This window comes from Microcaecilia unicolor, chromosome 6 (assembly GCF_901765095.1).
Source record: "Microcaecilia unicolor chromosome 6, aMicUni1.1, whole genome shotgun sequence".
NCBI classification, from domain to species: Eukaryota; Metazoa; Chordata; class Amphibia; order Gymnophiona; family Siphonopidae; genus Microcaecilia; species Microcaecilia unicolor.
In genome coordinates, this window is record NC_044036.1 from 162,629,897 (window position 1) to 162,653,653 (window position 23,757).

General features: G+C 43.6%; 1 protein-coding gene across 3 annotated transcripts in view; it reads left to right on the forward strand.

Moving 5' to 3' along the window:
• The window catches only part of SUSD3 (sushi domain containing 3), an 82,444-nt gene that overhangs the window by 42,192 nt on the left and 16,495 nt on the right, over positions 1-23,757 (forward strand). For 2 of the 3 annotated variants that reach the window (XM_030207522.1, XM_030207521.1), the window contains exons 2-3: positions 12,302-12,490; positions 22,557-22,704. In XM_030207522.1, the coding sequence (XP_030063382.1) occupies positions 12,302-12,490; positions 22,557-22,704 (337 nt within the window). The remainder of the gene's footprint in view (positions 1-12,301; positions 12,491-22,556; positions 22,705-23,757) is intronic. The other variant, XM_030207523.1, reaches the window with a different exon arrangement.

Consider the following 23,757-nt stretch of genomic DNA (forward strand, 5'->3'; position numbering starts at 1 on the left):
GGGTCCTGAGTGACAGTGAGTGGTGCAAGAGTGAGAGTGAGTGTTGCTGACAGCCTAGCCTTCAGTGTTTCCCTCCCACAGAGCGAACTTCAGAATGTTCCAGGTGAGAATTATTATATAGGATAACCAAGACTCATTATTTTATAGATAGAGGTCTATAAAATAATGAGTGGAGTTGTATGGGTAAATGTGAAGCATCTGATCACGCTTTCCAAAAATACTAGGACTAGGGGGCATGTGATGAAGCTACAATGTAGTAAATTTAAAACGAATCGGAGAAAATGTTTCTTCACTCAACCTGTGATTAAACTCTGGAATTTGTTGCCAGAGAATGTGGTAAAGGCGGTTAGCTTAGCAGAGTTTAAAAAAGGTTTGGACGGCTTCCTAAAGGAAAAGTCCATAGACCGTTATTAAATGGACTTGGGGAAAATCCACTATTTCTGGGATAAGCAGTATAAAATGTTCTGTATTTTTGGGGGATCTTGCCAGATATTTGTGATCTGGATTGGCCACTGTTGGAAACAGGATGCTGGGCTCAATGGACCTTTGGTCTTTCCCAGTATGGCAATACTTATGTACTTATGTACTCCTATCATATTTGACTGCCTGTATGGTTGGCATGGTGGAGACTTGACAACCAGCGTTTAAGCATGGGTGGCTGGGGCCCACAGAGTTCTGGTCCCCTTGTTGGGCAGACTGGATGGACCATGCGGGTCTTTATCTGCCGTCTTTTTCTGTGTTACTGTGTTGGGAAAGTGAGAAAGTTGGGCGTAATGTTAGATACAGATTTATCTTTTTGTGACCAGATATCAAAGCTTTTGAGAGCATCATTTGCCAAGTTGCAGTTGCCACATCAGTTAAGGCCTTTTTTTGGAGCAGAAGGACCTGGTGAATTTGATCCTTGCTTTTATGATGACTAGGTTGGACCACTACAGTAGTTTATATGTGGGCTGCCAAAAATTCAGTTACGGTGCCAACAGTTAGTCCAAACTAAGACCACTCAACTGTTGGTGAATAAAAATTCAACTGCCAAGCATAAAACAGTAGAGCAAGGGAAAGGAACCTCTCGCAGATGGTGTCCAAAAATGTCTTTATTAAAAATTCTTCTAAAACAGTAAGGGAGACCTGACATAACTTGTGCTTCGGCCTTACCGGCCTGTCATTCACTACATATTCCTAGGTTAGTCGTCAACCAGCAAAATCTCCTGTGTTTTCCACAGGTTCTGAAGTAGATCTTTTTGTGTCGGCTCACGGCCTTTTACCCAGGGACCCTCACTAGTGCAGTCACATGAAGGAATGTCTCGGTGATACGGTAACCGCTTCTTTGCCGCAGATTCAGCTCGCGATCCTCTGGACACCATCTGCGAGAGGTTCCTTTCCCTTGGGCTACTGTTTTATGCTTGACGCTTTTCCTTCAGTGAGGCATTTCCCTTCTGTTTGTGACTAAAAATTCTACTGCCCACATTTCCCCTGTACTTATTGCTCTCCGTTGGTTTTCAGGCTTTATATCTTAATGGGCCTTTATGTCTCACATCGCTATTCCAGCCTTATGTATCAGCTGCAAGTCTTAGAACTGCTCAGCATGTGTTATTTACAGTTCCAAATGGGGTGTGATTGCAGTGCACAATTAATTGAACTTTAGAGGTTCAGGGCCCAAATCTTTGTTGGAATTCATTATCAGTGGAGGTAGAACAGGAAAGAATTCTATCTTTCATAAGAAAATGAAGGCACGGTTGTTTGAACAAAGGATTAAGTAGGTTATAGGTGCAGATTGTATTGATGTTTGGGGTTGGAGATGGTTTTTTTTTTTATTATATCATTATTGAATTTTAAAAGCAATTTACAAGTACAACTTCCATAAGAAATATTAGTCAGGAAAAATCCAGAAAAAAAGAACCAAGAAAATTATTCCAAGGAAACAGAATCTAGACTCGCACACTACATAGTCCACAATCAGTGAGGTGGAGGATGGTGAAATAGCAAAAGATGAATTTGGAGATATATTACAATTAAAAGGAAAAAAGAAAGTACATAAAAAAAAGCTTAACATGATTTCCCACCTAACAGCCTCAGTCTAAGCTCATATCGTCAACCTCTAACTTCTAACAAAGCCGGAAATGTGTTTGTTTACAAGGAATGTCTTCAAATGCTTTGGAGCAAAGAAAACATATGTAGAATTAGCATATTGCACTAAACATGGTACAACCCTTTCAAAGTAATCGAAACATAAGGTTTTATTTTGAATATTACTTCTTCACAGTTTGCAGGCAACTGTCTGTGTTCAGAATTGGTATTTCCTGCCCTTGTCTTGTAGTGAGGAGCAGAGAGAAGACCCTATTCGTTTCTCTGGGGTCGTTTTACTAAGCCGCGTAGGCTACATGCGCCCAACTTGCGTCAATTTGGAGTTAACGCCCAGCTACCGCGAGGCCCAGGCAGTAATTTTGTTTTTTACGTGCGTCTGCAATATGCGCCGGCAAATAATTTTTATTTTCCTACACGCGGCGGAAACTGGGCAGTAATCACCATTTTATGCGTGTAGACGATTACCGCATGGTTACTGCGTGAGATCTTACTTGCTAAGTCAGTAGCTGGTGGTCAGGTCTGAGACCCAAAATGGACACGTGCCAATTTTTATTTTGCCGCACACCCATTTTCAGCAAAAATTTTAAAAAAGGCCTTTTTTGCAGATGTCCTGAAGAATGGAATTGCGCGCGCCCAAAACATGCGCCTACACTAGCACAGCCCATTTTTTGGCGCACATTAGTAGAAGGACTCCTCTATATTTGATATACTGCCCTATAGCAGAGGTTCTGAACCCAGTCCTTGGGACACACCTAGCCAGCCAGGTTTTCAGGATATCCACAATGAATATGCATGAGCTACATTTGCACGTGGTACCTCCGTTCCATGCAAATCTATTTCATGCATATTCATTGTGGGTATCCTGAAAACCCGACTGGCTAGGTGTGTCCCGAGGTCTGGGTTGACAACCCCTGCCCTATAGACAAGCCATCCAGTTTACCTGTTGTATTAAATTAAAGGCTGATAGTTAAGTTGATCGAGATGACAACATCAGACTTGTCACTTGCCTATGAGGGTAATGGGAGGAGGGAGGTGTATGTAAAATCAGGCAATTAATATTTCAGCCTTTCTGTACTGAGTTGATGGTCAGAGCTAAGGAGCTTGTATTGATGTTATGTTAAATTGACTTTCATCTAATGAGGAGTATATGCAACAAAGATGTCCCCTTGGAACAGAGGTTCTCAACCCAGACCCCATGCCAGTTCTACAAAATTAATTTGTTGAGGGGCCCTTTTACCACATTTACAGTTAGGTGCACTTTATTTAGATTTTGCTCACACCTGTTTTAGTAGTAGCTCAAGGTGAGTTACATTCAGGTACTCTGGATATTTCTCTGTCCCAGTAGGGCTCACAATCTAAGTTTGTACCTGAGGCAATGGAGGGTTAAGTGACTTGCCCAAGATCACAAGGAGCAGTAGTGGGATTTGAACCAGCCACCTCTGGATTGCAAGACCGGTGTTCTAACCACTAGGCCACTCCTCCACCTTATAGAATGACACTTGGTGCTGGGAACCATGACTACATTTAGGCACAACCAGTTGTGCCAATGAAAACCTGGTGTAAATCCCCATGCAAAAATTAGGCAGGGATCCTGCTAATTCTATAACAACGCACATAAATTTAAAAAATGCCCCTGACCCGCCCATGGCCATGCCGTCTTTTTATATCCACACACTAGAATTTATGCACATCCCTTTATAGAATATGTTTTAAAAGATGTGCGCATAAATTCTAATTATTGCCAATTAGTGCTGATAAGTGCTAGTTATTGCTCAATTATTGGTGCTTTTTGGCTTATTAATCAACTCAGTTGCGTGTGCAAATTGGATGTGTATCCAAATGTTTCCACGCAACGCAAAGCGCCATATATGCATTCTGGGGGAATTGCGCACTTTTTACATGATTTGGGTATAGGTATGTTTCGGGAAAAAGGGGTCCTTTTACCCAACGATGGTAAAAGATGGCCTGCAGCGGCACTGGCACATGGGATTGCCGTGCGCCATGGCCACCCTTTACCACCACGGGTAAAAGTGGGTTTTTTAAAGCGACAGTAAATGGCCACATGGTAATTAAAAATTGCTGTGGCCATTTACTGCTGGAGCCCTGATCTAGCAGCGCGGCTGACCAATTACCGCTGGGCATGCCCATTGCCCATCTACCAGTGCCACTGGAAATGGTGTGTGGCAGGCCCAGAACTACTGCCGGGCTCCTGGGTGAGACTAGCGGTAGGGCCGATTTGCCAGTTAAAGGGCCCGAAAGTCTGGGTGGAGCATGGGCAAAGTCACAATTAACAAAATATGTCCATTTGCCACAATTTATGCAGCTGTTCTGGGGTAATGTTATAAAGACACAGAGGCACATATATGTGTTTAAAAAAAAAAAAGCAACTTCTTGACCTCCAAACTTAGGTGAACTTAATAAAATTAGCTTCTTGGTGACCTGGTCACAGTTATAATATCAGGTATGGTGTCAGGCATTAAACTGAAAGTTCGGCACTTTAATACGATTGTATTAGGGGGATATATTTCGCTGACTTCCTAGGCTTTATTTGATTTTGAGGCTTATGCTGTAAGCCATCATAAGACAGATACATAAACAGCTCCCTATAATGCTACCATCACAAACTGCAGACCACTTTTTAATGACATGTCATTACTTCCCCCTGGTGTAGATTCACGCCTGCAGTCTTTAGGCTTTGGGTCACAATTCTGTTCATCAAAGGATATAAGTACAAGTAAATCTAAGGTTGATACCTGGAGCTCAAGGAGGCCTTTTCATATTGGTTGATATTCTGTGAAATTCAGAAATACATCGATAATTTTGTCCAGGAGTAAATGTCCATAGAACAACCATTTCAGTCAGTCTGAATTACTTATTTAAAGAAAGAGAAAGTTTCCACAAGCTGCATATCGCTAGATATTCAGCCATTAATGCTGCTCACGAATGTTTGAGAACCCATTGACAGTTATAGACAGACCGTAAAGATGAGAAGGATGGAACAGTTTGAAGTCATTAAGAGGAGAAGCTTCTATACGTTGGCAGTGGTTAAGTTATGGATCACGCTTTTGATCGACAAAGCTCCAGCTATATCTGGAAACACTTTGAAATACCGTTGTATTGAACTCCTATATGTTAATGAGCTAGCACTGACAATGGAGTGAGCTGTAGCTGAGTATTGAAATGTATTAGGGATCTGACAGCTTTTGCTTTAAAGGGGTTGTTCTCATTACTGTTAGAAAATCTGGAAAGAATTTTTTTTATCTGCAGCAAAGCATAATTTCTTTAGAGTTTTTTTGTTGTTGTTATTTTTGTCTAATTATAGATCACAACAAACATTGACGAAGAGTGAAGGCATCAATGAATTAATTTTCCTTTCTTCTGCTAAGCTGGCATGAAATCTTCATGGAAGATTGTATTTTTTTCACAATGCCATAAAGATTTTTCAGCTAGATTGGCATTATTATTACAGGGGACCTTTTACAAAGGCACACTAAAAAATGGCTTGCGGTAGTGTAGGCGTGGGTTTTGGGCGCATGCTTGTAACAAAGACCTCTTTTTTTCCCCAAAAAAATGAATGTGCGGCAAAATCAAAATTGTCGCGCATTCATTTTGGGTCTGAGACCTTACTGCCAGCCATTGACCTAGCAGTAAAGACTCACGTGGTAACTGGGCGGTAATGACCTTTGTGTGCCAAAAATGTAGTTACCACAAGAGCCTTGCTGTAGTCATACGGTAACTCCATTTTGGCACACGTTGGGCATGCACTTCCTAGAGACATCACTAGTCTGAGGGACTACCTGACCTTTCGCAAGGCTCTAAAAACACTACTGTTTACCAAGGCATTTTCACCGGGAACAACGTAGGCCACTGCCTCTACCAGCTGACTAATGTGGAGCCTGTTTAGTCCTATTCTTTTGTACTGTTATGTAACGTTTCCTTTCTTTCTTGCCCTTCTACTCTACTATTCTCATTTGTATCTGTTTTCCTCGGAGTTCTCTGTCTCTCCGGTTCTGTAAGCCACATTGAGCCTGCATGTCTGTGGGGATAATGTGGGGTATAAATACCTTAATAAATAAATAAATAAATAATATTCTTATTGTAAACTGCATGGAGCTCTTTAGGGATCTTGTGGGGTCCAAGTGTCCGATGCAAATGTAAATTTCCTGAGCAGGCTCCGCAGTAAGCCATTTTAAGCTACAATGAGCACGTACTAGTGCTTTCTGCAGCTTGGTAAAAGGACCTCATAGGCAGTTAAATATGATGCAGTCTTGGAACAATATATGTTAAAATCAAACATATTGCTAACAGTATTGAGTAGGGAATTTATCAACGTGGGCTACTGTTAAGTCAGGTTATTTTACCACAAATCATTCACGGAGATGCCCCAGCCTACATGTCAGACCTGATAGACCTACCACCCAGGAATGCTAAAAAGTCATCTCGCACATTCCTCAATCTTCATTTCCCCAACTGCAAAGGTCTAAAATACAAACTAACGCATGTGTCAACACTACCTGAGCACACAATTCTGGAACGCGTTGCCGCACAATTTAAAAAAGATCTATGAACTAACAAACTTCCGCAAACTACTGAAGACACATCTCTTTGACAAGGCATACCACAAAGACCAACAAATGTGAACCTCTCCAAATATATCCAGAATAGTCTTATTATATCTGCTTGTTATACTGCTATCATGTTTTATTCACAATCATGTTACCCAAGATCCTCTGTAATACTAAATGTCTATCTTACCATCAGTGGCGTAGGAAGGGGGGGGGGCGGTGGGGCAGTCCGCCCCGGGTGCACGCCGCTGGGGGGTGTCGGCGCCTCGCTGGTTCCTTGCTCTCTCTGCCCCAGAACAGGTTACTTCCTATTCCGGGGCAGAGAGAGCAAGGAACCAGCGAGGCGCCGACACCCCCCCAGCGGCGTGCTCTCGGCGGATTGGCCCTCCCACCCGCCCCTCACCGCCTTCCAGGTATGTTCTCGTGGGCGGGGCGGGGGGGGGTGTTGCGCTACGGAGGGGGGAGGGTGCGTCGCGCTGCACCCGGGGGGGGGTGCGCAGCGGCGACCCGCCCCGGGTGTCAGCTGCCCTCGCGACGCCACTGCTTACCATGTATTTCCACTATTCATGATGTATTGTAAGCCCCATTGAGCCTGCAAAGAGGTGGGAAAATGTGGGATACAAATGCAATAAATAAATAAATAAATTGTAGCATAGGGTCCCATTTTATGCAATGAGACCATATGCTAAAATAACCTAACTTAACAGTAGCCCATGTGATAAATTCCTCCCTTAACTTGCTAATTTTAACAGGTATAATTGCCTTTGCAGTTTTAATGTCTGTAATTATAAAATTTCAATCCAGATGCAGGTATTGCCATCGGTAAGTCACAAACTCAGAGCTGCTAATTACCCAGATCCAGGAAAGAGATTTGGGGATCAGTTCTGGATTTCTAACATTCACAGCATGATACATTATGGGACTTGCAGCACTGATTTCAGTGAGTAGAATCAAGGATGACAACTACCCTACCTCACTGCTTTGAGATGTTAAGTTGAAAATCAGGACTGACCTAGAAGTCTCCCTCCTGGAGCTTGGTAACTTATTTATTTATTTAGATTTTGCTCACACCTTTTTCAGTATTAGCTCAAGGTGAGTTACAGGTACTCTGGATATTTCTCTGTCCCGGGAGGGCTCACAATCTAAGTTTGTACCTGAGGCAATGGAGGGTTAAGTGACTTGGCCAAGATCACAAGGCGCAGCAGTGGACCGGCCACCTCTGGATTGCAAAACTGGTGCTCTAACCACTAGGCCACTCCTCCACTCCAACTTGGCAGCTCTAGGAAGTTACTTAACCCATCTATACCCTAATAAGGATGTACCGCCGGCCCGCCAGTAGTTCCCACCCCCATCGTGCTGTCATATCTTGCGCTATTTTTGTAGCACTGGTGTGTACCCAGCGGTAATTGGGCAGTGCCACGCGTGACCCGGTTACGGCCAGGTTAGCGTGGCAGCCCTTACCACCACCTCAATGGGTGGTGGTAAGGACTCTCCCCTGAAATGGCCACGTGCCACTTGGCCATTTCCTAAAGAAAAGAAAGCCCTACCTTTTACCTGCTGTGGTAAAAAGGAGCCTCGGTGCGCGTCAAAAACACACGCCAGTGCCAGCACAGGCCCTTTTTGCCGCAGCTTGCTAAAAGGGGCCCTTAAATAGTAGACTCTCTAAGGGGAGAATTCATCAAGCAGTGTTAGGGCCTTCACGCGGGTTAAAGGAATTAATGCATTCTAAGCACATACTTATGGCAGTGGCTCAGTACTAGTGCTGCGAGGGTTAATGTTAGAGGAGATCAAGCGGGGCAATTTCCTGGGAGCACCAGTAGCATGAAGGGGTACACTTGGTGAAGCTGAGTGCTGCCACTGATGCAGATCTTCAGGTTAGCTGACCACAGTTGGACCCACTCTTTAGTTTCCACCCTCGGTCCCCAGGTGTCTTGTTCTGGTGACCTGCACTGCCACGTGGGATGAACTGGGTTTGAGTCAAGGGCCATGATTCTGTTCTCTACCAGAGCTGAGAATCCATGGAGGCAGTATTCACAGCCCCAGGGAGAGGGAAACCCAGGCATCCCTCAGTAGCAATACCTTATGGGTAGACTCGGTATCCACATTATGGGCTAGATTCTATTTATGATGCCTAAAAAATCAGCGCCCCCCAAAAAATATGCCTAGGCATATTCTATAAATTACATATAAAGTTAGGTGTAGTTTATAGAATATGCCCAGTGCTCGTTTCCTGCGAGTATATTCAGTTGCGGCCATTTACGCCAACTAAAACCTGGTGTAAATGCCGACACCTAAGTTACGCAGGGAAAGGGCATACTCTACAACACTGCTCATCAATTCTAGGAATAGTTATGACCCGCCTAAGCCCCTCTCATGGCCACACCCCCTTTTCACATCTGTGTCGTAGAATTTACATACATCACTTTATAGAATATGCTTAGAAAGTTGTGTGCATAAATTCTAATTAAAGCTTGTTAAATAGCAATTATCGGTGCTGATTGGCTTATTAAGCCAATTAAGTTGCGAGCACAAAATGGAATATGACCAGTTTTGCATGCGCAACTTAGAATACATTATAGAGAAATTGGGGTTTTATGGATTCCAGAGGGCCCCATGGTTTGTGGCCTCCTGTCAAGAACTGAGGTCATCAGGGCTGGGCTGAGTTTGGAGGGGTATTAAATGGGGGAAAACCCAAGCTGTTTGGAAATGAGGGTTCATGGCGCTATAGTTGGACAAAGGTTAGACCCGATTGAGCTGGAAGTCCAAAGCAACAGGAAGAACCTGCCAGGCCAAAAAAGGAAACATCCCAGGACATTTCAGATACTTCAGGCCACATTGTTTCAAATCAATTAATAGTAAATATATATGCCCCAATTCTCTATATGGTGCTCAAAATTGCGCAAGCAAATTGGGGAACACGCCGAATTTGTACGTGCAATGCAATTGCATAACAAGCAAATTAATGCCAGCAATTGGGCCCTAACCCTAACAATCAATTAACGGTGCTAATTGGCAATAATTAAAATTTGCACGCACATCTTTAGGCGCTAAGAAGCATGCATAAAATTTACGTGCGAATCTGAAAAGGGGGCAGTGTTACAGAATGAGGTCGATCCATACCTAATTTAGGCACGAGAATTTACAACAGGTTTCAGTTGGTGTAAATCCTCACACCCAGAATCGGGTGCAGATCCCAGCACCAAATGCTATTCTATATACGGCACCCAATTCTGTGCGCTGTTTATAGAATAGCGCTTAGTACTAATGTTTTTCAGTGCCGTATACAGAATCTAGCCTATACTGTGTAAACCGTTTAAGATCTCCAAGGAAAAATGTGTGATTAAGACAATATCCTGATTATACGGAAGGCCAGGAGAACCCAGATGTTCTACTCAAGTACTATATAGGTCTACACAAGTATGGTAGACTTCACAATCTATCTAGGTTGACAGTGGCTTTAATTTATGGGTTCATTAAAATGTCTATAAATGCAGAAAGCAGTAAAGAGATTTCAGAGTGAAGAGTGACATCAGGAATACATTTAATACATATTATAATACAAATAACATCAATATCGCATCATATGACTTCATTTAAGCCTGGTGGATCAAAGAGCTTTGTGGAGGGGGTTCGGAAAAGCCTGGTTGTTCATAAGTAGGTGCACTTGATAATATATACATAGGAGCTGACTCTGTGGGTGCTTGATCATCCCTAATATTGAGAAAATTCCTTGTATGGGTCCAGGGAGGGGTGATTTCCATTGGGCTTAGCACCCCCAATAATTTTGAAAAGTTGGCTCCTATGAATATACAGTGGGGGAAATAAGTATTTGATCCCTTGCTGATTTTGTAAGTTTGCCCACTGACAAAGACATGAGCAGCCCATAATTGAAGGGTAGGTTATTGGTAACAGTGAGAGATAGCACATCACAAATTAAATCCGGAAAATCACATTGTGGAAAGTATATGAATTTATTTGCATTCTGCAGAGGGAAATAAGTATTTGATCCCCCACCAACCAGTAAGAGATCTGGCCCCTACAGACCAGGTAGATGCTCCAAATCAACTCGTTACCTGCATGACAGACAGCTGTCGGCAATGGTCACCTGTATGAAAGACACCTGTCCACAGACTCAGTGAATCAGTCAGACTCTAACCTCTACAAAATGGCCAAGAGCAAGGAGCTGTCTAAGGATGTCAGGGACAAGATCATACACCTGCACAAGGCTGGAATGGGCTACAAAACCATCAGTAAGATGCTGGGCGAGAAGGAGACAACTGTTGGTGCCATAGTAAGAAAATGGAAGAAGTACAAAATGACTGTCAATCGACAAAGATCTGGGGCTCCACGCAAAATCTCACCTCGTGGGGTATCCTTGATCATGAGGAAGGTTAGAAATCAGCCTACAACTACAAGGGGGGAACTTGTCAATTATCTCAAGGCAGCTGGGACCACTGTCACCACGAAAACCATTGGTAACACATTACGACATAACGGATTGCAATCCTGCAGTGCCCGCAAGGTCCCCCTGCTCCGGAAGGCACATGTGACGGCCCGTCTGAAGTTTGCCAGTGAACACCTGGATGATGCCGAGAGTGATTGGGAGAAGGTGCTGTGGTCAGATGAGACAAAAATTGAGCTCTTTGGCATGAACTCAACTCGCCGTGTTTGGAGGAAGAAAAATTCTGCCTATGACCCAAAGAACACCGTCCCCACTGTCAAGCATGGAGGTGGAAATGTTATGTTTTGGGGGTGTTTCTCTGCTAAGGGCACAGGACTACTTCACCGCATCAATGGGAGAATGGATGGGGCCATGTACCGTACAATTCTGAGTGACAACCTCCTTCCCTCCGCCAGGGCCTTAAAAATGGGTCGTGGCTGGGTCTTCCAGCACGACAATGACCCAAAACATACAGCCAAGGCAACAAAGGAGTGGCTCAGGAAGAAGCACATTAGGGTCATGGAGTGGCCTAGCCAGTCACCAGACCTTAATCCCATTGAAAACTTATGGAGGGAGCTGAAGCTGCGAGTTGCCAAGCGACAGCCCAGAACTCTTAATGATTTAGAGATGATCTGCAAAGAGGAGTGGACCAAAATTCCTCCTGACATGTGTGCAAACCTCATCATCAACTACAGAAGACGTCTGACCACTGTGCTTGCCAACAAGGGTTTTGCCACCAAGTATTAGGTCTTGTTTGCCAGAGGGATTAAATACTTATTTCCCTCTGCAGAATGCAAATAAATTCATATACTTTACACAATGTGATTTTCCGGATTTAATTTGTGATGTGCTATCTCTCACTGTTACCAATAACCTACCCTTCAATTATGGGCTGCTCATGTCTTTGTCAGTGGGCAAACTTACAAAATCAGCAAGGGATCAAATACTTATTTCCCCCACTGTATATATCCTGAATCATTCTTCTCACATTTGTTTCAAATATTTAAAAAAAGGTTGTGTATAGGAGGGGAGGGTGTGTGCGTGCACCCACACACAGGTCCTCCTGGAGATAACAGGATGTGAAGTGTGGGAGAATGCAGTTTTCTGATTGGCTGGTAGGAATGCAACTATTTATTACAGAACATAAAACAACTTTCTCGATTTGCTGTCATATCTTGACATTGTTCTGCCATATTCTGGCTGTTCTCTCCAGGTCAGTGTAGCCGAGTTATCCCTCCCGATCCAGGCTCCTTCCAGGTAGTTCGTGGAAATGGCACCAACGTTGGCACGGTCATAGCATTTCAGTGTTCCTCTAAACATCAGCTCGTTGGGGAAGGAGTCATCACTTGCATTTGGAAAGGAAACAGCACGGCATGGACAGCGGGAATACCAATATGCAAATGTAGGTATTATGATTTATTAAACACTTTATATACCGCCTAGCTTGGATAGATCAAGGCAGTTTACAATTAATTAATAATTAAAAAAATACATACATTTTAAAACTTCAAAAGGAACTCCATAAACTCGATAGGAAAGACCTAGCCACTATCATTCCAGCAAACACTCTCTTTTTCCCTTTCTAACATTCTCTCCAATTGCAGAAGAATCAGAAGATCCTTACTCCTGAATCACTACAATATTAAAAGCCTGATAGAGAAATATAAACTTTTAAGTAATGGCTTGAGAAGAGCAACGGAAATGATGAAGGGGATGGAGCTCCTCTCATATGAGGAAAGGCTAAAGAGGTTATGGCTCTTCAGCTTGGACAAGAGATGTCTGAGGGGGGATATGATTGAGGTCTATAAAATCCTGAGTGGTGTAGAACAGGGAAAAGTGAATTGATTTTTCACTCTTTAAAAAGCACAAAGACCATGAAATTACATAGAAATACTTTTAAAACAAATAGGAGGAAATTGTTTCACTCAAAGAATAGTTAAGCTCTGGAACTCGTTGCTGGGGGATATGGTAACAGTGGTGAGAGTATCTGGGTTTAAAAAAGGTTTGGACAAGTTCCTGAAGGGAAAAGCCCATAGTCTGTTATTGAGATGGACATGGGGGGAAGCCACTGTTTTCCCCAAGATTGGTGCATGGAATGTTGCTACTATTTGAGTTTCTGACAGGTACTTGTGATCTGGCTTTGTCACTGGTGGAAACAGGATGCTGGGCTAGATGGACCATTGATCCAATCCAGTATGGCTATTCTTATGTTCTAACTTCTCTATCAAGGGAGTTCATTCCATAATCTAGGCACAAGACAAGGAAAAGCTCTGCCCTAGCCCAATCCCACTTTATTTTAACCCTAGACAGCACCACCAAGCTTACTTCTTGCGATGATCTTAATACCCTTCTCGGAACATAGGGAGCTATGAAGGATTGTAAATATTTTGGCTACAACACTACTATCTTAATATGAATTCTAAATTTAACTTGCAGCCAATGATAAAGCATATACAATGGAGCAACATGATTGTACTTGCGACTTTCCTACCGTAAAATAGGGATGCATCGTCATTTAACATAACATTTAAAACACCGATGTTTGTTGTCATATTCATTTCTAATCCAAGGTGACATAAAACAAATTTGTATTCTGTTTCTGCCTTTATGTGCTAAAACAACCTAGTGTACACTAAACTGCATAGATGAAAAAAAAATGAAAGGATTTTAAATAAAAACAAAGGGCCCTGGATCCAGTGCTATTTAATTGAGGAGGAGAGGCTCTGACTGGGTCATACCCTGATTTTCAGTGGCACAAAACCACCTAGGACTAGATTCGGTAAATGGCTCTCAAAAATACGGCACTGATAAAAATTCATTTGGAGCGCTATTCTATAAACGGCACTCTGAGTTGGGTGTCGTTTATTGAATAATACGTACAGCTGATTTCTGCGTCAAACTTCGGGCGCAAGGATTTACACCACCTCCAATCCGGTGTATATCCTGGTACATAACATAGGTGCGGATCCCCAATAATGAGTAATAATGCACACATCGTTAGTGAATGCCCCTGACCCCACCATTCTCCTCCCATGGCCATGCCCCTTTTGAGTTACATGCCATCAGATTTGCACATGGATCTTATAGAATAGAGCTTAGCAAGATGTGCGCGCAAATCCAAATTGTTGCCAATTAACACAAGTAATTGATAGCACCCAGTTATTGGCAGTAATTAATTTGTTAGCCAATTTGGTAGGGGCGGACTGCCCGTTCAGGCAACTGGGCAGTGCTCGAGGGCCCAGAGACTCTAGGGGGCCCACAGGTTCTGCCCGGGTGCCCGCTGCACACTACAGCCCTCCCCGGCCCTACCTTTAAATGTGTGCTGCTGGTGATCTAGTGGCCTCTGCAAGGGGGAACATGTTCTTTCTTGCCCATTGTGCTACTGCTATTCCCCCTGCCGTGCACCATCGTACTTTAAAAATGGCGGCCAAGACTCCCTGCAGAAGTCTCGCGAGACTACCGTGGGAAGTCCCGGCCACTGTTTTAAAAATCCAAAATGACTCCTAATAATTTAATATTTGACTTCAACGGTACTTCAACCCCCACCAATTTCAGGTTAATATGAGGCGTTGTCTGTCGAGGGTTTCCCACCTGTAAAACATTAGTCTTGGCAGGGTTAATCTTAAGATGGTTCACAGACTTCCAGACAGAATTTGAATGAAAAACAGAATTCATAACAGTATATAATGTGAGCAGCTCTGAATGCATAGGAAACAGCAAAACAATGTCATCAGAGGAGCAAAAATATTGCCCTTCCAGAGATCGAAGTAGGCGCCCCAAACCACTTAGATAAATATTACATAAAATAGGGGAGAGTGGAGATCCCTGGGGAACAGCCATGTTATTGGTGTTTAACAGCTTCTTCACATTTCCTTGCACAGGGGAAACTGTGTGCATGTACAGTTTTATCATTTTCAAGACTAGAGTGGTATTATATAGCTGTATAGAGGAGTAAAATGCCAAATATGTCTATATTAAAATATTTTAGAGCTGTGAATTAATGGCATGCCACAAAGTTTTGTCAGAATGCATCTCAGGCAAAAGATGTTTCAGGACTACTGATTTAAAGGTTCTTACAAAACACATGCCTAGATGTATATGGAACTGGTTTTCTTATACTTTAGTTTGAATACATCAACTGGGGTGAAAAAGCCTATGTAGTGAGAAATCCACCATCTTTGAGATTTTTCATAAAGTTGCACAGTTGAATTGGACATAACTGGTCATGGAGGTTCATTCCAGGTTAATCCACAAATTACTGGTCCAGATGTTGATGTATTATTATACACTGAGACTCGGTTTTCTAGTCATGAATGGTGACATTGCCTGAATATATTTAAACCTAGATAACATTTGAAAGAGTCAAAGAGCAATTTCAGAACCCCCAAGAGAGGTTTCCTGTGCACAGGTACTTTGTAGCTGCAGATCTGCAAGCTTCACTTAAAAGGGAAAATTCACAGAGATCAAGGGCCAGCGGTACCAATGAACCTGCAGAGGTTCTACCTGCTGTATTGCCCTGCGTGTGTGGGGATTTCCAAGTGAGTTCCCCACACGTAATTTGCCTTCCCAGCCCTAAGCACACCCCTGCTCTGCCTATGGAATGTACACTTCCATCTCACAACCCATGTGCTTTAGCAGCTGAGGGAAGGAAAAACATGTATTCTCAATCACTGGCTATCGGACATGCCTCCCTCCTATTGGTATTGGAGGAACAAGCTCCATCAACTTATGCTATGGGAATCCCGGGGGGCGAGACTCTCGCCAAAAAGACAGTTGAGATTTCTGGCCATATGGAAGCAATATTTAAATAAAGTGTCTCCAAGAGCACGCAGTCAAGTCCTGAATAGGTTGCCATGGGGTACCCCAGAGAGAATAGAACCATAAGGATTGGATTATGCATGCAGGATAGGAAGGGAGGAGGGAGATATGGATCCACACTAGAACACGAATATTAAAACTTGGACAGGGGGGTTGGATGTGGAGTGGGGTAGGAGGGGAGAAAATGTTAAAGCTTTGATGGTGTACTCATTATCCTGCCATTAATCAGTTTGTTTTGTTTTTCACTGGTTGTATATTGAGATTGCGGACTGTTAATCCTGTTGTACCATCAATAAAATTGTTGAAACATAGCAGCTGAGGGAAAGGCAGTGCTAAGCCCAAGCAATTGACCCGCATAACTGCCCTTTGAAAATTGTCCTTCCCAGAATTAGCCAGGTCAGGGTAATAGTTTCAGCTGGCATGAGCTTTTTCTGTTATTGCTGAGGCAGGTTCAGGAATATCCTCAGATTTCATACTCCCAGGCACAGGTATGCTATTGTTTATTTATGTATTCATATTTATTAAATGCATTTATGAGAGTTTCACCCAAGGCGGTGTTCATCTAAGATCCTGCGTTAGGGGGATAGGGGAGAAGGAAGACTGGGGTAGGCCGCTTATTATGAACAACATTTGCTTATTTATTTATTTGGATTTATTTACCATCTCTGTGAAGAAATTCATCCATGGTGGTGTTCAGCAAGAATAAGTCAGACATAGGCAATAGACACAGGAATAAAAATATTCAAATAACAGTTCATATCAGGGCATAGGATACTACTTACAATGTCAACACAATACACATTATTTATTGATTGGGATTTATTCACTACTTTTATTGAAACATCTTAATAGACAGCTAAGGGTACAATCAGAGATGAAATATACTGTATAGACCGGCTAGATGGAGTTATTTACAAATGAGATTAATTTTTTAAATGATGTATGTGCAGTCAGAAAAGATGTATAAGTGTCCTCCACACCTTCCCAGAATCCAGTGTAGACATTTGATTCTTATTATTCCCTACTAATCACTATCGCTGCTTACATTATCCCCTCATTCCCTCCAATAATAGCGTACACTTCCATTTTGGTATATGATGAGTCATGCACATGGCTGACTTTCTGGAGAGCCGCCTGTGGGTTTTCTCTTGTGCTGTGGAACAAATGTTCAGGCTTGCTCAGAATATGTTTGACATAAAGGCCCATTTTACATAGATCGTAGAGATCAGAATTGAGACCTCTAGGATGAAACGTGCTCAATTCCAGTGGTATTTTAGAAACGACTGCCAGTGTAGAGCCTTTTCTACGATACCTGCAACAGTGTATTTGAATGTATTAAACTAAAGTAAGGGGTCCTTTTACTAAGGTGCGCTGAAAAGTGGCCTGCGCTGGTGTAGACGCGCGCAGGTCTGTTTTTCAGTGCACATGCAAAAAAGGCCTTTTGTGGGGGCAGAAAATGGACATGTGTGTCAGACTTGTGAGTTCTTGTACCAGGTAGAGCGCTGCTAAACCCGGTACTTGGACCAAGTTCTGCTTGGCGGCCGGGCAACCCCGGGTTTCACCTGCACTGAGCGCTGTTCCCCAGAGGTTGAGCCCCTAGGTGTGGGCGGCCTGCAGGACTTATGAGACGGAGCTGGAAGCGGGGTGGTGAACGTATCGGCCAGGCAGGCAGCAGGTCAAGAGAGTAATCCAGGTACAGGCAAAGTCAGTAGGCAAGCAGCAGGCAAGAGAGTAATCCAGGCACAGGCAAAGTCAGTAGGCAGGCAAGAGAGAGTAATCCAGGCACAGGTAAAATCAATAGGCAGGCAGCAGGCAAGAGAGTAATCCAGGTATAGGCAAAGTCAGAAATGAGGGACAAAGTAGAGAAGAAGCAAACTACTGAGCAAGTAACACCTACCAAAGAAGAAGCCGAAGCATGGAGTCTAGGAAGAGCTCAGCTGATAAAGTGCTGGCGTCTGACATCAGCAGAGACCGGCAGGGAGAAGGAGCACAGCCATAAGACAAGAGCAGGGGAAGGAGGAACCGGAAGACCAATAGGAGAGAAGCTAGGCAGAGAGAGAGCAGACCCAGGTGCATGGAAGCAAAGCAATCAAGGAGCCTGTGGCCAGAGAAGAACTACACACACATGGCTCAGGGCTGTGCCAGTCATGTGTGCGTGTTGACAGGACCCTGCGCAGCCCGAGGATGCTGCTTGCGTTGAGGTAGGGGACATGACAGTACCCCCTCCTTAAGGACCTCCCTCTGCCTAGGTCCAGGTTTGGATGGGTAGTGGGAATTGAATTCCCGGATCAATTCAGGTGCATGGACATTGGCAGCGGGCTCCCAGGAATTATCTTCGGGACCAAAGTACTTCCAGGATAGCAAGTAGAACAGCCGCCCCCTTTGACGTTTGGAGTCCAGAACCTCATCTACCTCGAATTCAGGATCAGGCTCGGAGTCAGGAACAATGATCTTCTTTGGCTCTGGGTGCCATTTAGAGGTTTAGAATGGCTTTAGCAGGGACACATGAAAGGCATTGTGGACCTTGAGGTTAGCTGGTAACTGGAGACGATAAGTGACAGCTCCCACATGAGATTGTACTGAGAAGGGTCCAATGTATCGGGGAGCAAACTTGAAGGAGGGTAAACGGAGCCTCAAGTATTTGGTACTGAGCCAAACGTTTTGTCCAGGTTGAAAAATCGGAGCAGGCCGCCTTTTACGATCTGCGAAAAGCTTGTATCTAGCAGCGGCTCGCTGAAGATGTTGTTGGACCCAGGTACACTCGACGCTGCATTAGACAGTGCACTTTTCTCAGAGGACTGCATGGTGTGAAGCGCGAGCTGCTAAGAATCTAATTGTGTGGCTTCCTGTGAATAGCAAGAGGAGCACAGCAAGTGCCACCTCACTGTCACACTTCCAGCTGTCATTCTCACAGAAAGCTGACAGTGTGAGCAGTGAATTACAGAGCCAGTCATTTCCAAAGAGCTATAAAAAGCCCAGGAATTTCTATAGGAATGCATTTTGTATGAAGGGGGTTAGATGTTTTGTAATATTGATGTGGATGCAGCAGCAGACTGCAGCAGACATTAAAAACTAGAAAAATGCATGTTGGAAGTATCGCAAGAAGGGGTGTTACGCCAATGGTGTATGTATGTCGGGGAATGAGGGAGTGAATGGAACAAGTTAAGACCAGCAGCAGGGGGACTAATTGAGGGGCCCTTTTACTAAGCCTCGTAGGTGCCTACGTGCGCCAAACTGGAGTTACCGCCCAGTTACTGCGTGGCCCTTATGGTAATTTGAATGTTGGCACGCGTCCGCTATGCGCATCCGAAAAATATTTTTTATTTTCTGACGCGCAGCAGCTACGCGCGTAGACCATTACCACCTGGTTACTGTGTGAGACCTTATTGCTAGGTCAATGACTGGCGGTAAGTTCTCAGACCCAAAATGGACGCGCAACAATTTTCATTTTGCCACATTTCCGTTTTCGGCAAACATTTTAAAAAAGCCTTTATTTACAGGTGCGCTGAAAAATGATTCTGCGCACGCCCAAAACACGCGTCTACACTACCGCAGGCCATTTTTCAGCATGCCTTTGTAAAAGGACCCCTGAGTGAGTTCATGGGGTGGTTATAAGTAGTGATGGGGTCCGAGTGATTGAGTGCATGGGGAGGTAGTAGTAAAAAATCTTAATGTTTTGTCGTTTGCAGGAATGTTTGTTTTTCTGTGTGTCCCTTTTTTCATGGGAACAATGTTAAGAGCGGATGCTCTTTCGGAAGGACTGCGCCCTGTTTGCAAAGAATGTGTAGTATTCACAAATCAGCTCCTGGCCAGTTATATAGCCTTAAGTTGGCTGCTAATATTCAGTGCGAGATAGGTGGCTATATTGTCTGAATATTCCCGCTTAGCTGCTAGCCCAGTCACTGGCTATGTCATGCAACATAGCCAGTTAACGCCAGTTTTCATTGGCTGACCAGCTAAGTTTAGCAGCCAGATGGACCTGTGTAAATAGCTGGTCAGCCAATCAATATCAGCTCAACTGGCTATGTTTTTAGCAGCAACCCCCCCCCCCCCACAATTCAATGTCGGTCATCGAATACTGCCCTGGCATTGAATTTCCGTGTTCACTGCTGACCTTGGGAGTTAGCTGGGCTCCGTCCTGTGGTCTGAATATCGGCCCCAAAGAGTGCACATCATTTGCTAAAAGGGCATACCCTTAGTGCACACTCTTTCCCGTGCGCTATTGGGAAAGAGTACGCAGAGTGCGCATTATTGACAGAACAGGAAAGTACACAAAATTTCGTGTTTTGGTCTGCTTGTTTTCATTTGCCAATGACATGAAACGACATGGAAAACATTGCTGACATTTCCTAGGTAATTTCAAACGAATACACATCCCTTGGTATTAGTGGCTGGTGGAGCTTGAGTGAGTTAGTGGATGGAAGGATAGTGTATGAGAGGATGGGGTGGGGGGTGAAGAACTGAATGCAAAAACAAAGTTATGAGTATGGATGGAAGGACAGACAGTGACTGATCCTCAACAACAGGCAGTATCAGCCTTCCTTGTTTCTCCTAACAGTTGGTGCTATATACTTTTAAACATATATTTTTAAGAATTTGTTTTATCTCAGATTACATCAAAGAACATTATTCCCACCCTGCGTTTTATAACTTTTCAAATGATTGTATGACAAGATACATACGTATTATGAAAAGTATATCATTCTGCTGGGAGCAATCATAATCAGAACAGTGTCACAAATTATACCACAGCTGGTCTCAAAGCTAGTGAAGACCAAATCAGAGCCAATACGTGTGAAATAATTGGTAACATTCTTCCAAGCCATAACACCAAGCACCCACTTCAGAATTTAAAGCGGCAACATAAATTTACGAATGCCTGCGGAATACAGAATAGTTACTCATTAGGAAAAGTTTTATTCTCATAAATTGTGAGTGAAAGGAGGTGCTCTAATGGCTCATAAGTGGCAAAGTTATGAGTTACGGAAATTCCCTCCTGATTGAAACCAAAAGAATTAATCATTCATTTCATGGAAAGCAATAGAAATGTTATGATTATGTCACATATGAAAGGCGTCTTGTTTAAAGAACTGCTGAATTAACTTTTCATATTGCTGTTTTGGTTTGGCCGTATCTGACAGGGGTACCTTTAAGGGATGTGCAAAATAATGAAAAAGACAAAAAAAAAACAACAACCCTCAAGCAAAAATGAAAAGGAGAAGTTGTGGGCCTGCCACTCCCCTTGGTGCCAGTAATTATTTTAAAGCTGCATTCCCCAATCTTCCCCACCCATCTCTTACTCCATCCTTGAGTTTTATTGGGGAAGGGGCAATTCTGTCATGGCCAGGCCCATGCGAGAGGAATCCAGGGACCTATAATAACTCCCTTTCCATTTGGGTTGAGCCCTCTAATACTCAAAAGCTGCCAGAACAAGGGTCCCAAAGAGGAAGGAGTAGGCACTTGGACATTCAGGTGGAGGAGGAGAAAGAGGCAGTAAAGATCAAGGAAGGAAGCATAGGGTCATCAGAGATAGACTAGCTGGAGTTAGACACCAGTGATCAACGTAGAACAAGGCTCTCAGAGCTCCATGAGAGACCTGTTTGAGGACAGAGAAGATTAGAAGTTCCAGGAGGTGTAGGGAACCAAACAATGGAAGCCCTCTACAAGGACCAATCAACCCCAGGAATCTATGAAGGAACAGTCGTGTGGTACCTCTTCCTAAGTGAGGACAGGCAGTAGTATAAGACCAGAAAGAGGCCTGAGATCATTTCCTATACAGGGCCTGATCCTGTGAGGGGTGTGACAGATCCCCAGTGACTTCTGCCCCACTTTTGCTGTTTTTCAAAATAGAGCTGGCTAATTTGAGGCTGGAGCCATTTTGAAAATCAGCAGCAGCAGTGCCAGTGGGGACCACTTTGGCTCCATTAAAACTCATCAATAAAGTAATAGATAGAATGTAACTGTCAGAGGTACGGTGCCAAGCGAGAGAGGGTGCATGTCTATATGTGACAGAGGTGGGGGGATAGCGTTGGGTCTGACTATGCCTACCAATGTCTTTTTTTTTTTTTCCTATCAAAATAAAAATTGAACAAATTAAAAGAATGTGTTCTAAGGTTTCTATTTAAACACCCAGATATGAACTGGATCAGGTGCATAAGATGACCCCCCCACCCCCACCCCGAACCAAAGGCTGCAAAATAAGGAACATTTCCCAGAAGGAGGCTATTTTTTAAAACCTTTTCCAGTTATTCACAGCTACCCTTTTCACACCTAATTGGAAAACCACCTCCATCATTTGCATTTGTTGTGATGACAAAGTGTCTGCCAGATACCTGCCTGCCTTCTAGTTACCCCTCTACTGGCAGGAATTTTGTGATTAATTGCTCTGACAAGTTTCTTGTGAACAAGTTCATTGCTGAGTTATTCATAAAAGGCTATATAATAGCCCACTTCTGGACCCTGCTTCTAATGAAATACCCATCGTGCTTTACTGAAGAGCAAGCTAACTCGTTAGTTCGAGCAACTCCAGCGAGGGTAAAGCAGGAAGAGCTGGAAACTGAAGCAAGGTTTTTCATAACATCTTTAAGATGGACTTCCTAGCACATCCGCCTTAAATATTTGCTCTTTGTGTTCTTTTTCTTTATTCGTAGCGATTTCTAAATATGAGACGTTTGGATTTAAAGTGGCAGTCATCGCATCCATTGTAAGCGGTGCCATCATCCTGTTGATGTCTATGGCTTTTCTAACCTGTTGTCTTATCAAGTGTATTAAGAAAAATGAACGGAAGAGGACGGAAAGGTAAAGCTCGTACTTACTACAGCAAAAAAAAAAAAAGGGCTCATTGTGGGGCACACTCAGGGTTACCATGGTAATTTTTTTACATATGCAGTCATTAACCATGTGCTAAAAATTTAAATTTATTTTTTAGCACAGGAGGGGGTGGAGAGTAGGCATGTGCTGTGCTAATCAGTTAGGGGACCCTTTTTACAAAGGTGCACTAGCATGTGCATTAAACATGCATGCGCTAAACGCTAAAGATGCCCTACCATTTAGCGCACTCTAATCATTAGCGCTCACTAAAAATCCTAGTGCACCAACTTATACAGCTTCATCAGGGTCAGATATATTGCAGGCTTCAATTTTGGAGATGTGAAGTGGTCTCCGAGCTATACATAGGTCTTCCAAGTTTGAAGCCTGTAATATATGTCACGATCGTGCCCATGTTTCAAGCTCTCAGTCATCTCGCCACCTGGTGGCCAGACCTGGTGGCTGCATTGGATTGTCTGTGTGCTGTTTCCCGTTCTAGACTTCAGCCCAGTCCAGTCCAGATCTTCCGGCCTGCCAGACTTGCTTGGCTTGTTTGAGCCTGCACAGCACCCATAGCTGCCTTGTGATTACTACAGCTGAATCTCAGCTGCTGCTGGGCTTATTAGCCATTTGGAAACTCTCTGCTTTGCCTTTGCATCGCCTAAGGCCCTGGTTTGTTGGTGCTTGCTACACCTCTGCCTAGTCCAGTTTTTAGTCTGTATTCTTGCCTGTTTCTAGTTTAGTCTTTATGTAGCTTCTTGTTCTGTATTGCTTGTTGCCCAGTCTTGTTTCTTGTTTGTATGTCTTTGTCTAGTGCTTGGTTGCCTGTGTTTCTTGTTCAGTGGCTGCCTGGCAGCTTTCATTTCTGTCTCCTGTCTATCAGTGTTTCTTCCCTGTTTCAGTGGCTGCTTGCAGCTTTCAGTTCTGTCCCTTGTCTGTCTGAGAGTCCTAGTCTAGTATTCTGCCTAGCCTCCCTGTGTGCTCTAGCCCCTGTGTGTATCCTGCTGGTTTCCAGTTCCTGCCCTGTCCGGTAAGTCCTGCCGG